The 13,190-nt window shown below is 37.6% G+C and overlaps 2 protein-coding genes and 1 pseudogene across 2 annotated transcripts; 2 read left to right on the top strand and 1 right to left on the bottom strand.

The window, feature by feature from the left end:
- The first annotated feature begins 2,387 nt into the window (after nt 1-2,387).
- Nucleotides 2,388-5,532, top strand: LOC114713495 (protein NUCLEAR FUSION DEFECTIVE 4). The gene is made up of 3 exons (XM_028898162.1): nt 2,388-2,868; nt 3,586-4,481; nt 4,740-5,532. Exons 1-3 carry the CDS (start codon nt 2,545-2,547, stop codon nt 5,236-5,238), a joined length of 1,719 nt encoding a protein of 572 aa, XP_028753995.1. The 5' UTR covers nt 2,388-2,544; the 3' UTR covers nt 5,239-5,532.
- Nucleotides 5,533-7,367: 1,835 nt separating this feature from the next.
- Nucleotides 7,368-10,686, top strand: LOC114713477 (protein NUCLEAR FUSION DEFECTIVE 4-like; annotated as a pseudogene).
- A 1,212-nt stretch (nt 10,687-11,898) lies between these two features.
- On the bottom strand, nt 11,899-12,669 carry LOC114713476 (uncharacterized). Its single transcript, XM_028898142.1, has one exon. It carries the CDS (start codon nt 12,667-12,669, stop codon nt 11,899-11,901), a length of 771 nt encoding a protein of 256 aa, XP_028753975.1.
- Between the last annotated feature and the right edge of the window lie 521 nt (nt 12,670-13,190).

The following is a 13,190-nucleotide window of genomic DNA, read 5'->3' as shown; positions in this document are numbered from 1 at the left end:
TATCTACTGTTAATAACAGTAACTAATCCAATTGTATTATAAACTTCTTGAAAAGATTTTAGTGTTGGCTACGATCCCTCTTTGATAAGCCCCTCTCTTTTTAGATGCTAGTACTATATAGACATGGACGGGCGAGCAAGGGCATGGACAAAATTTACCTTAACATATTGGGCCTCAATTTACTGGGCCTGTCAATTTTGCAAATTTCAAATTTTCTCAAAAGGGTCGTAGGGTCATTTTGTCAGAATTCTTTGTTTTCTTAAGGGTTAGGCCCAAGTTTTGGAATAAAATTTATAATATCCATTACAGACTCCGAGACGGAGGCTTTTTATTATCATTGTTATTATGCTTACCCTCCTTTGTTTTTATATAAAACCTAATTGACTAAAAATTAATTATTTATAATAAATAGGTATTATCTTTTCTAAAATATTCTTACTAATCAAATATATTGGCTAGAATTACTATTATATAACGACTATCTTGGAAAAACATAAATAAATATGAGAAACAAAGTGAATTGAATCATATATTCAGGACCAAAATAAAATTTAAATAAGTTCTTATATTAAGAATCTGATGTAGTATATGCTTTTAAGCAATGAGTCATAAGCATATTATAAGCATGTTTATGTATATTTGAGCACCTGCTTATCTCATGTTTCGTAATTAAAAAATTATTTTTCAGGGCTCCTACTGCGCCTTAAATAATAGGCTTATATAATAAAATAAACCAAAACAAAAGTACAAAAAGGTTAATATTATTATCACACTTATTGTGGCTTGGAATATATCACCATTAACTATAAATATAAGATCTATTTTATTGTATAATCTAACATCAAGCTACATGACTCCCTCCTTTTCGTTTTTGGCCAACGTCTCCCTCCTTTTGCAAAACTTGTGAAATGAAATGAATAATTATACTCCATAGTAATACCCAAAAAAAAAAAAATCATTCATAATTAATTTTAAAATATAAAAAGCATCTTTTTTGAGGACGCGATGATACATCCATGCCCTTTCCCTTACCTCTCATTCGCCATCAAGTACCAAAATTTCTCCACCTTTTAATTATTACGTCGCTTTCTTATGAAAGCGCATGTTAGATATATTTGTATATTACCATTGATTAGGCATCGTGCTAATAAGTAATAACCCTTCATTTTTTTTTTTCTAAATCAACATTTATATTTGTCATTTTCGTTGATATTTTTGTTGGCATAAAAAAGCGTTTAATATTTTTGTTGGCAAAAAAAAGTGTTTAATATTTTTGAGATACTGATGTCAGCGTGACAGAGATTTATGATAATGGTGCCATTGAGTAAATCCAAAAAAAAAAAGAACTATTATTAAACTTTTCGTTGAACATACAACCAGCAGCATGATTCTAAACTTGCGGATCTCTCATGTTGTTGACGAAATAAATACAATAAAATAAAGTTACTCGTATTATTTTAAATAAAATTTAAATTTAAATTTATCTGGCAAAAATAACATCTTCTGGTGAAAATAACAAATGAGTCCGAACAAAGAAGATAAATAAATGACCAAATGAAAGAGTACACAGGAAAGATAGAGAGCAATTTATGATTTATCAAGTAAAATATATTTAACAGTAAAATTAAAAGGCGGATGAAAAAAATTAATTACATGTTTATTGAGTTCGATAACTTTTAAATTTAAATTAATTAAGTATCATATAAAGGATAACTGTAAAACAAAAGTTAAAAAGAGACAGAGAGAGAAATTTTTCTCCCTCAACAAACATGCTTCTCTAGTAAATGCAATATAAAAACGAAATTAAAATAACTCTCATACGATTAATTATACGAAATTTAAAAACGCAGTATAAAAATGCAATGTTTTATTAATTGTTGACGCATATTAAAATCAACATTTGAAAAATAGAACATTTGTACGAGGGAGTCAAAAGCTGGAATTTTGGGTTGCCTTTTGTACAAAGAAGAAAAATTAAAATCAAACAAGTCAATTTAAAAATAGTATGGCAAAAATCAACTCATAAAATTAAAAAAAAAAAAAAAGTTAAGGTTGATCCCGCTAGGATATACCCGGCATCCAAAAGCTTTCTGAGCGCGTCCAAACACTGAAGTATTTATTTTAAAGTATGTTTAATGCTTTTTTTTGACATTTAATATTTTAAAATATTTTTCAGATATATCTAATATTTTAAAATATTTTTTAGATGGAGTATAAAAATATTTTAATATATTAAATTTGTCTTAAAAATATTTCATAATCTATAAATACCGTCTTATAATGACGCTGAAAGTAGCACTCAATGTACTCGAGTGATCCTAATCTGAGGAAATCTGGTGTTTGCTGAACATAAAAGAAAAAAAAGAAAAAAATAATCTATGTAAAGTTTTAAATCAATTCTCTCTCATGCTCCCGCACTCTGTCTCTCTCGCCCTGCTCCTCTGGTAATAGCTTCCCTGCCACCCCCGTCCTCCACGGAAATCGTCGCTATCTCGCTTTCTGTATGCCTTCAACACTTGACTGGTGAGAAAGACGTCAGTTTGAATGGCGAATCTGAAAGGAGGGACTCGACCGCCATGGGTGGGGCTTGGAGCTGCTGTGTGGATTCAAATAGCTTCTGGAAACGCCTACACCTTCCCTCTGTACTCTCACTCTCTCAGATCTGTTCTGGGTTTTAACCAGCGCCAGATTGCTTTCCTTGGTGTCGCCAACGATATTGGCGAGAACGTTGGCCTCCTTCCTGGTCTTGCCTCCAACAAGTTCCCTCCTTGGCTCATTCTCTCCGTTGGTGCTCTTCTCTCTTTTCTTGGTTATGGCGTTCTCTGGCTTTCTGTTAGTCGCACTGTTCTCTCTCTTCCGTACTCCGTGGTATGTTCATCCTTCTCTTCCCTTCTCTTTCTCTGTTTTCGCTTTTGTCTCTTTCTTCTTCTTCTTCTTACAGTGAGTTGTTTCAAACGTCTCTAATTCGCTTACGCTTTCCACTCATACCATCTGGCTTTGGTTGTCTTCAATTCTGAAGCTTTGCATCTGGGGATTCTCTTGATTCGAATTTCCCCTGCCTAATTTTCTTTAACATACAAGTATTCTAATAACTACCATAAAAACCTTTTACTATCACCCTTACTTCATTAAATAACTTAAACTCTTGGAAATTGTCACCGACAAAGTTTTAAAGTTTCCTACGATCGAATTAAGAGTAAATTATTGTCGCTCTGAAGTTTAGACAATATTTCGTGAATTTGTTCTTAGCTTTCACTTCGAACCCAAAAATCGGTTTTTGTCGTGGATCATGATTAAAGGCTAAAAGCTCTCATGACGTTTTACCTGGCCTGTTTGTTTCTGCGCTGGCAACAAATTATGTTTTTGAACGCAAAACCAGACATTGCATAAGTTTCTAGTAAATGTTAATATTGGGCTCTTCGATAATGGCATGATATGTGGGGGTAACACTTTTTGGAAAAACAATCATGTGAATAAATATCATCCACGTGCTATATTTTTGTTCCAGAAACTGATCATAAATATCGACCAAAACTGCACCAAATTCTAATTTCATATCTTCTTCCATTGACATTTAATTTGCAGTTATGGATTGCTTCAGTTGTTGCCACCAACAGTACTGCATGGTTAACCACAGCTGTTCTTGTCACCAACATGAGAAACTTCCCTGTGAGCAGAGGTTCAGTCGCCGGAATCCTCAAAGGCTATGGAGGGTTAAGTGCTGCAGCTTTCACTGAAATTTACAGCCTAGTCCTTCACAATTCTTCCTCTAAGTTCCTCTTGTTCCTTGCCCTTGGCATTCCTATTACATGTTTCACCTTGATGTTTCTTGTCAGACCTTGCACTCCCGCTTCTGGCGAAGACTCCTCAGAAAATTCCCATTTTGTCTTCATCCAAGCCTCTAGTGTTGTCCTAGGTTTTTACCTTCTTGCAACCACAGTACTTAACGATGTTGTCTCCTTAAGTGATGTAGTGTCCTATGTTCTGATCTTTGTGATGATCCTCCTCCTTATGGCTCCCCTTGCCGTCCCCATAAAGATGACATTGTTTCCCAGAAAATCCATCAAACCAGAGACACCTGGGGCGCAAGTAGGATCTTCAGAGTGTGATGAGAAGTCAGTACCTTTGTTGCTTCCAGCATCTTCGTCTTCAGCAACACTTGGGAGTTTTTATGACAGTGATGAGTCGGCTGAGGTGGCTATGCTTCTTGCTGTGGGAGAAGGGGCAGTGAACAAGAAGAGGAGGAGGCCTAAAAGAGGGGAAGATTTTACATTTCGTGAGGCCGTGATTAAAGCTGATTTTTGGCTTCTGTTTCTGGTTTTCTTTGTTGGTGTAGGAACTGGGGTTACTGTGGTAAATAATCTAGCACAGATTGGGATCGCACAAGGTGTGGAAAAGACCACAATCTTGTTGTCCACTTTTAGCTTCTGCAATTTCGTGGGTCGGCTTGGTGGAGGAGTTGTTTCTGAACATTTTGTCAGGTCAGTTTTCATCACTTAAGTCAGAACTGCAATGGAGAATATCACTTAAAATATTCAAACAGATAAGATCTATGAAACAATGGAGTTTTCATATTGAGCTAAACCATGATAATAGTCTAACTACAGCAAAAACTCATTGTAAAGGCACATAATTCACCCCACACTTTCTTCTGTTGGGGAAAAAACTATCAGAATTAAGTCCTAAGCATTTCAACGTTCCACCTGATTTAGATACTGATCTTTTGAGATTATGTGCAGAACCAAAACAATCCCACGAACAGTGTGGATGACATGCACGCAGATTGTAATGATCATCTCGTACTTGCTGTTTGCATATACTGTGAATGGAACTCTTTATCCTGCAATAGCATTTCTGGGAATCTGCTATGGCGTGCAGTTTTCTGTCATGATTCCTGCAGTTTCTGAGTTATTTGGGCTGAAACACTTTGGTGTTCTTTACAACTTCATGTGCTTGGGAAATCCTCTTGGCGCCTTCCTTTTCTCTGCCCTCTTAGCCGGCCATGTCTACGACGCTGAATCCGCCAAGCAGCATGGTCTGAACCACCTGATGCATGGCTCTATAAGTAAGGCCTGCGTTGGTCCCTCCTGCTTTAAGCTGACCTTTTTGGTTCTGGCTGGTGTGTCCGCTGTAGGCACCTTCTTGAGCATTATTTTGACTTTGAGGGTGAAGCCTGTTTATCAGATGCTTTATTCTGGTGGTTCTTTTAGGCTCCCCCAATCCTCTTCAAGGCATTAAGATGATCTTGAGACTGCTCATACTTTAAGGCCCGCGATATTTACATGGGTCTGATATTTGTACTACTATAAGATGCGGGCGCACACATATATAGCTGAGTCCTTATCAGTGTAATGTAAGTTCAAATTTTTGACACTATGATGCAATTAGGCCCCACCTTTTTTTTTCCCCCCTTTAATTTCATTCATTTGATCTTTTCTGTGAGTGGAATCTAAGTTTCTATTCTCACATGTGGGGATCATCTGATGTTACTTTGTACGCACTAAGCGTTATATAATTTGTACGAGTTTATTATTTGGCGAGTGTAAGTGTGTAACACGTCTGGGGGAGAGTAGCAAAGAAAATGGGGATATATTTGTAATATAAAACAGTTACAGAAGTATACTTTTATAATAAAAATAGGAGGTCAATTTGTTTCGGTTTTATAATCAAACTGAATTAGTCGATTGCTCACCCTGGGTTATTGCATGTTTTCGTTAACATAATCATGCGTAGATTTTGCATTTATAGTATGACAGGATGCACTAAACCAGTCAACAAAAATTGATCCAATTAATGGGGATTTTATTAGTGGGTGAAGTATCGTTATAAGTATTTTTTAAACTTGGAGGCATTTTTTATTTGGCTAAAATATAGAGATTCTCTTATTAGAGGTATTATTAGGCACTAAATGTGGATACTTTTTCTAATAAGGATTCGAATTTTGATTCTTCATCTTGTAAGGGACTAGTTTTTTCTGTCAGATTTAACTCATGTTATAAGGCTTTTTTTTTTTTTTGCTAAAGCATAGGTATCCTCCTATTGGAGATAATCCTATTCAAAGTACTTTCGGGCACTAAATGTGAGCACCTCTCTCAATGAGAATTCAAACCTTGGTTTATCATGTTGTGAGAAACAAGTTCTTTCTGTTAGACTCAACTCTGTTAGTATTATAAGGCATGTTTTGATCTTAGTAAAGTTGGCACCCACCTCACTTAAATTTTTTTGGGTATCAAAAGGAAAAAGATGCCCTAAAGCCCATTGGGTTATCAACCCCCGCATTGGAAGCCCAGTTAATCCCAGGCTCCTTCTGATCCCATCCAAACAACTTATCAGATTTACGACTCTTTAGAAAAAATGGAGTGGGCGGTGCCGGTGATGTGATTGCAAAACCAATCTTAAATCATATGACGCGTCTCTCTATTTAAGCCATCCTGCCATTGTGGCGGTTAAAATGGGGGCTCTGTTTGGAAACACGTTAGTGCCGATGTCTTGTCAAACAGACACCTACAGAATTGAATTCAGGTTTCACGGGATAACAACTTGGTACAGCTAATTTAAAAATATTTAAAAATCAGTTAAACTAGTTATTTATAATAAATATATATTAATTTTTATAAATTGTTTTATTTAATCATATATATCAGTATTATTTTTTAGTAAGAATCCCTTATAATTGATACAAATATGTTGAGAAAAATTATAAATTTAAAAAATAAAGTGGACTGAAATTTTCTTCATAAAAAAAATAGATTAAAATTTTATATTTAAGATCAACTCTAATTTTTAATAGTTTAACTAATTTTTATAAAACAACAAGCCTTATCCCACTAGGTGGGGTCGGCTACATGAATCACACGACGCCATCGTGCTCTGTCAACAAAGTTTAACTAATTCTTATATTAAAAATAAAATGTAGTTTTTTTAATTTTTTATGTTTAATAGCTTGTAATTTTAATATATTTAAAATCTAAAATAAAAATAAAATGAACATGCATATTATGACAAGAGACCAGACAATCATCTGTAAATCGTAATTAAATTTATTTTTTATTTTTTATCCTCTGTGCATGATGCATGCACCTCTGATTTTCCTTCCCCTTTTGTGGGCTAAAAAGAAAAGAAGGCAACAATAGCCATTAAATACGGTACGGGCAGAAAAGCCCGGGGGTAGAGAGAGAATGGAAAGGGAAATTTGATGAAATATAAAGTGGACGGCACACAAAAGATTATTATATTAATCATTTGGATTATGATCTAGTTGATCAATATCTAATTAATTTGTAATATTTAATTGAAGGGATCCGTATCGGATCAAGACTCTACATATGTATGTTTCTGAATTTGATTAAACTTGTCATTTCATTACCAAGTCCCTGGTTATTAGCGATCAATTGCTGAGTATGACTGTAATGGACTAAAGTCGCATATCAGTCTCTGGCTCCAATTAAAAAGCTCAGCTTTCCCTCCCTCCCTCGTCTTCTCCGATCTTCCTCTTCTTAAGACTAGCTTCCCTAGTCCCCACTGCCTAAGTTCTTTACGAAAAGAGGAAAGGTGTCCAGGATATATATATATATATATATATATCTTCATTGAACTCTTCGCCTGAAAAGCATGACTCGATCGGGGAAGGAAAGCGAGGCCGTGAGTGAAGTGGCTGATCTGAAAGTAGGGACTCGGCCGCCATGGGTGGGCCTTGGAGCTGCTGTGTGGTTTCAAATATCTTCTGGAAATTCCTACGGCTTCCCTCTGTACTCTCATTCTCTCAGATCGGTTCTGGGTTTTAACCAGCGCCAGATTGCCTTCCTCGGCGTCGCCAACGACATTGGTGAGAACGTTGGTGTTCTTCCTGGTCTCGCCTCCAACAAGCTTCCTCCTTGGCTTATTCTCTCTGTCGGTGCTCTTCTCTCTTTTCTTGGCTATGGCGTTCTCTGGCTCTCTGTTAGTCGCACTCTTCCCTCTCTTCCTTACTGGTTGGTATGTCCACCATTCTCTTCTCTTTCTACTTCTTCTTCTTCTTGTTAATTCTTACTGCGGCGAGTTGATTCAAACGTCTTCGACCTTTCATTCGCACCATCTGGCTTTGGTTGTCTTCAATTTTTAAGCTTTGCATCTTTGGCTGCTTGATTTGGATTTTCTCTGCCTATTTACCTTTGAGACTTTTTTTCTTAAAAGAAAGAATCTAAAACCCGTCTTTGAAAGATACACTCTCTTATTGCTTAGTCTCTAAAATTAGGCATAAACTAAATGCATTAGCCTTTTCTGTTGGATCAAATTACTTATCTACGCTTCTTTGAGTGCATAATTCCACCTTAGCCTTCCATGTATTGGTTTAAGCCCAATTTTGATGTTTTCATATTGTCATTGATGACCGTAAAAGCAATTTGTCACTCTTACTTCATTATATAACTAAAACTTTTGAAATTATCACCGATATAATTCTAGAGTTTCTTATGATCACTGGAGGAGTTAATTCTTGTCTCTCTTATTCTTACTAGTTTGTACACGAAATTTAATGCCTTAGCTTTCACTTCGGGATCATAAAGGTTGTTTTGTGATGGACTATGACAATGGCTTTCATGGCCTTTCACTTGAAAGTGTGTGCTTTATTTATTTCTGTGTTGGCGTGGTCCTAAATCGCGTTTGCAATGCAAAACCACCTTTGGCAGCAAAGTTATGTTTATAATGCAAAATTATGCACTGCATAAGTTTCTAGTAAGTGTTGATATTGGGCTCTTCGATAATGGCATAAAATGTGGGGGTTAACTCTTTTTAGGAAAGAAATAATGTGATGCTAAGCTAAAAAACATAAGTAATATGCTCATGTTATATTTCTGTTCCATAAACTAATCATAAATATCTACGAAAACGGCATCAGGTTTTGTCCAATTTCAAAATGGATTTAGCTAGCTCATACATAGTTCTAATTTCTTATCTTCTTCCATTGATATTTAAAACGCAGTTATGGATTGCTTCAGTTGTGGCCACCAACGGTAGTACATGGTTAAGCACCCCGGTTCTTGTCACCAACATGAGAAACTTCCCTGCAAGCAGAGGCACAGTCGCCGGAATCCTCAAAGGCTATCTAGGCTTAAGTGCTACAGTTTTCACTGAAGTCTACAGCTTAGTCCTTCACAGTTCTTCTTCCAAGTTCCTCTTGTTCCTTGCCCTTGGCATTCCTATTACATGTTTTGCCTTGATGTTTCTCGTCAGGCCTTGCACTCCTGCTTCTGGCGATGACCCCTCAGAAAATGGCCATTTCGTCTTCATCCAAGCCTCTAGTGTTGTCCTAGGTTTATACCTTCTCGCGACCACAGTAATTGGAGATGTTGTATCCTTCAGTGGTGTGGCATCCTATGCTTCAGTCTTTGTGATGATCCTCCTCCTAATGGCTCCTCTTGCTGTCCCCATAAAGATGACATTATTTCCCAGAAAATCCATCAAACCTGATGTACAAGAACGATCTTCAGAGCGTGATGATAAGTCAGAACCTTTGTTGTTTCCGGTATCTTCATCGTCAGGAACACTTGGGAGTTTTTATGACGATGATTCATCTGAGGTGGCTATGCTTCTTGCTGTGGGTGAAGGGGCAGTGAATAAGAAGAGGAGGAGGCCTAAAAGAGGCGAAGATTTTACATTTCGGGAGGCAGTGATTAAAGCTGATTTTTGGCTTCTGTTTCTGGTTTTCTTTGTTGGTGTAGGAACTGGGGTTACGGTAGTAAATAATCTAGCACAGATTGGTATCGCACAAGGTGTGGAAAATACCACAATCTTGTTGTCCACTTTTGGCTTCTGCAATTTCGTGGGTCGGCTTGGTGGAGGAGTTGTTTCTGAACATTTTGTCAGGTCAGTTACATATTATATATGGGCACACTTGAGAAATTACAGTCAGAACTGCAATGAGGAATATACTTAAAATAATCACATGGATAAAATCTACGAAACAGTGAAGATTTCATATTGAGCTTGACCTTGATATAATAGTCTAACGACGGGCTAAAAAACTTGCTGTAAAGGCACACAACTCACCCACTGTTTAGTCTGCTGTGGAAACTACCAGAATTAAGTTTTATGCATTTCAACGTTCCGCCAGATTTAGATACTGATCTTTTGATATTATGTGCAGAACAAAAACAATCCCACGAACAGTGTGGATGACATGCACACAGATAATAATGATCATCTCGTACATGCTGTTTGCATATGCTGTGAATGGAACTCTTTATCCTGCAATAGCATTTCTCGGAATCTGCTATGGCGTGCAATTTTCTGTAATGATTCCTACTGTTTCTGAGTTATTTGGCCTGAAAAACTTTGGCGTTCTCTACAACTTCTTGTGCTTGGGGAACCCTCTTGGCGCCTTCCTTTTCTCTGCCCTCTTAGCCGGCCATGTCTACGATTCTGAAGCAGCCAAGCAGCATGGTCTGAGCCACCTGGTGCACGACACTATAACTAAGGCCTGCGTTGGTCCCTCCTGCTTTAAGCTGACTTTTTTTTTTGGCTGGTGTGTCTGCTGTGGGCACCTTCTTGAGCATTATTTTGACTTTGAGGGTGAAGCCTGTTTATCAGATGCTTTATGCTGGTGGTTCTTTTAGGCTTCCCCAATCCTCTTCAAGCCACGCCATGTCTACGATTCTGAAGCAGCCAGCAGCATGGTCTGAGCCACCTGGTGCACGACACTATAACTAAGGCCTGCGTTGGTCCCTCCTGCTTTAAGCTGACTTTTTTTGGTTTTGGCTGTGTTTCTGCTGTGGTGCACCTTCTTGAGCATTATTTTGACTTCGAGGGTGAAGCCTGTTTATCAGATGCTTTATGCTGGTGGTTCTTTTAGGCTTCCCCAATCCCTCTTCAAGCCATTAAAAATGATCCTAATCTTTGAGACTAGTAATACTTGAAGGCCTGTGATATTTATATGGGTCTGATATTTGTATTACTATAACATGCATATATAGCTGAGCATCAACTTTAGGCGATCACAAATTTGAGTGGTATCTGAGTAACCTATGCCTTTCGGTGTAATGCAGGTTCATAATTTGGTATTTTAATGTGAGAATAATGCTTATTTGGGTATGAATGTTCCGCTGAAAATTGTATTAGCAGTTCTCAGTTCTCTATCGCTGTCTGCTGACTTGAGCTCAGTCATTATGAGAGATCTCAACACTATCATGCAGCTACGTCCCATCTTTTATTCCCCTCATTCGATCTCGTGTACGACGGCTAGTAATCCATTGGTACTTATACAAGGAAAAAAAAACTATTGTTTTTTCCTTACGTAGTATTTTTATTTGCTTATATCTCAATTTATACGCAACTCAGTCCAGACAGTCCTTATAATTATAATTTCATTTTAACTAAGTTTTACATTTAACTATAGTTTAACCATTTAAAAAATTAGTCTTTATATTTTAAAAAAATAAAATTATATATTTTATGATAGATTGAGTTGTATTAGGTTAGAGTTTTCTTTCTTTTTTTTTGGGGTCAAAAGTATTAGGTTAGAGTTTAAGGATTGACTTATAACAGAATTAAATTGAAGTTTCAAGATATTAAGTTTTCCTGTATACAACGCAATCCTTATTTAATTTGCATGACATATGAGAGTGAGTGACGCATTTGGCTGAAAGTAGAAAGAACATGATATATTGAATCACTCGTCTCATGAACCTTGGATTATGTCGCAAGCTAAGCCGAGTAAAAACCGAAAAGATGTTTCAGACTTTCGGCATACATATATACATGAATTGGCCGTAGAACCCAGAGAGATTAAGAAGATAAGCAAAAATTCTGCAGGGAGATTAAGAAAGCAAAAAACTCTGAGACACACTTGATCACCTTCTACATATATTAATAAACTACATAGCTAATGGCTAGCACTCGCCATTAAAGAGCAAACCAGGAAGATTAGTGCCGAAACCACAACACAGGAAAAAAATTCAAGTTGGTTTCAGATCTTGAAACATTGTGAGCCACTGGTGTGTTTTCATCATCATCATAATCCTGCTCAGATTTTGCATTTTTCTTTTGATAACATGGACTGAAGCCCATTGGGCTATCAGTCACTACATCCGCAGCCCAATTAGGCCTCGGACTCCTACTGCCTGGCAATGGAAGCCCTGATAACCTTGGGCTCATTGCTGAGCCCATCAACCTCCCATGATCCACGGGCCTGGGCACCATCGGGCTTCGACTGGGGTGAATCATCCTCCCATCAAGAGGGCCAGATAACTTCAACACCTTGTTATTGGTAATTACCTTCTCATGCACTCGTCCATCAAGAGGCCCAGAAAATTCCAGGCTTCTGGTTCTGTAGGGTGTACCCATGGGTTTGGGCTTTTCCTCCTTCAGCGACCCTCTCCTTTGGACCAGCCAATTGGTCTCACAAGGAATCTCCTTCCCGGCCTCATCACGAGACACAACGAGCTTCTTCACACATTTCCTCCAACACTTCTTGACCACCTGAGAGAGCTTCTTGTTGGCTCCATTGTCCTTCTTGGCAAGCTTGAGGATCTCCAGCCTGTGCTTGGCGACGGAGATTCCCATGCTCTGGAGGAACTCGTGGTCGAAGAAGACGGCATCTCCGGGCTCAAGCTCGTTGCGGGCGAATGTCACGCCATAGTCGTAAGTGAGGGAAGGATGAAGATTGGTTCGAGAGAGCCAGGAAAACCAGTCCATAGATGAAGGAGAAATTGAAATGCGGAGAATACTAGGCGATATTTATAAAGGAGACGTGACACGTGAAGAGAAAGTAAAAAATGTTATAGGCCTTACGGTAAGTTAGCCATTTTGTTGAATGGAGAGAAATGTTGAAGGAGAAGAAGCTAAGATATGAAGTGGAAGTTATTCTGAGAACAAGACCGGTGAGTAGGACGGCTATATAAGGGGATAACATATGGTGGAAGGTATGAGATTGAGAGAGAGAGGGTGAAGCTAAGGAAAAGGTAAAATTAAGAAGTGGGGTTAAAAGAAAGAAAAAGGGGAAAAAGTGGTTAGAGCCAAATCAATTTGGAAACCTACTTCCCGTTTTATATATCATAAAATCCAAAAATATGACCCCTTTTCATGTCTATCCTTGTTCTCCACTAAGTCATATAGTTACCAGTCTCACACCCTTTTCTCAAGTTCTCTCTCCTCTCTCTCTTTTTCTGGGCCTTGCCCTTTTCTCAGGTTGTCAGCTTTAATTTCTCTTGTTTCAC

The sequence above is a fragment of the Neltuma alba genome, unplaced genomic scaffold, assembly GCF_004799145.2.
Source record: "Neltuma alba isolate B1F8T4 unplaced genomic scaffold, ASM479914v2 tig00011428_pilon, whole genome shotgun sequence".
Classification (NCBI taxonomy): Eukaryota; Viridiplantae; Streptophyta; class Magnoliopsida; order Fabales; family Fabaceae; genus Neltuma; species Neltuma alba.
Note: the sequence above shows the minus strand (reverse complement) of the source record. Positions and strands in the feature narration are given on the sequence as shown.

What these genes read in the sequence shown, in the direction of transcription:
- LOC114713495 (XM_028898162.1), top strand. Translation starts at nt 2,545, where the DNA reads ATGGCGAATCTGAAAGGAGGGACTCGACCGCCATGGGTGGGGCTTGGA. An exon ending in TCTCTCTTCCGTACTCCGTG is followed by an intron (nt 2,869 to 3,585) that starts GTATGTTCATCC and finishes TTTAATTTGCAG; the next exon opens with TTATGGATTGCTTCAGTTGT. An exon ending in GTTTCTGAACATTTTGTCAG is followed by an intron (nt 4,482 to 4,739) that starts GTCAGTTTTCAT and finishes GATTATGTGCAG; the next exon opens with AACCAAAACAATCCCACGAA.
- LOC114713476 (XM_028898142.1), bottom strand. Translation starts at nt 12,669, where the DNA reads ATGGACTGGTTTTCCTGGCTCTCTCGAACCAATCTTCATCCTTCCCTC.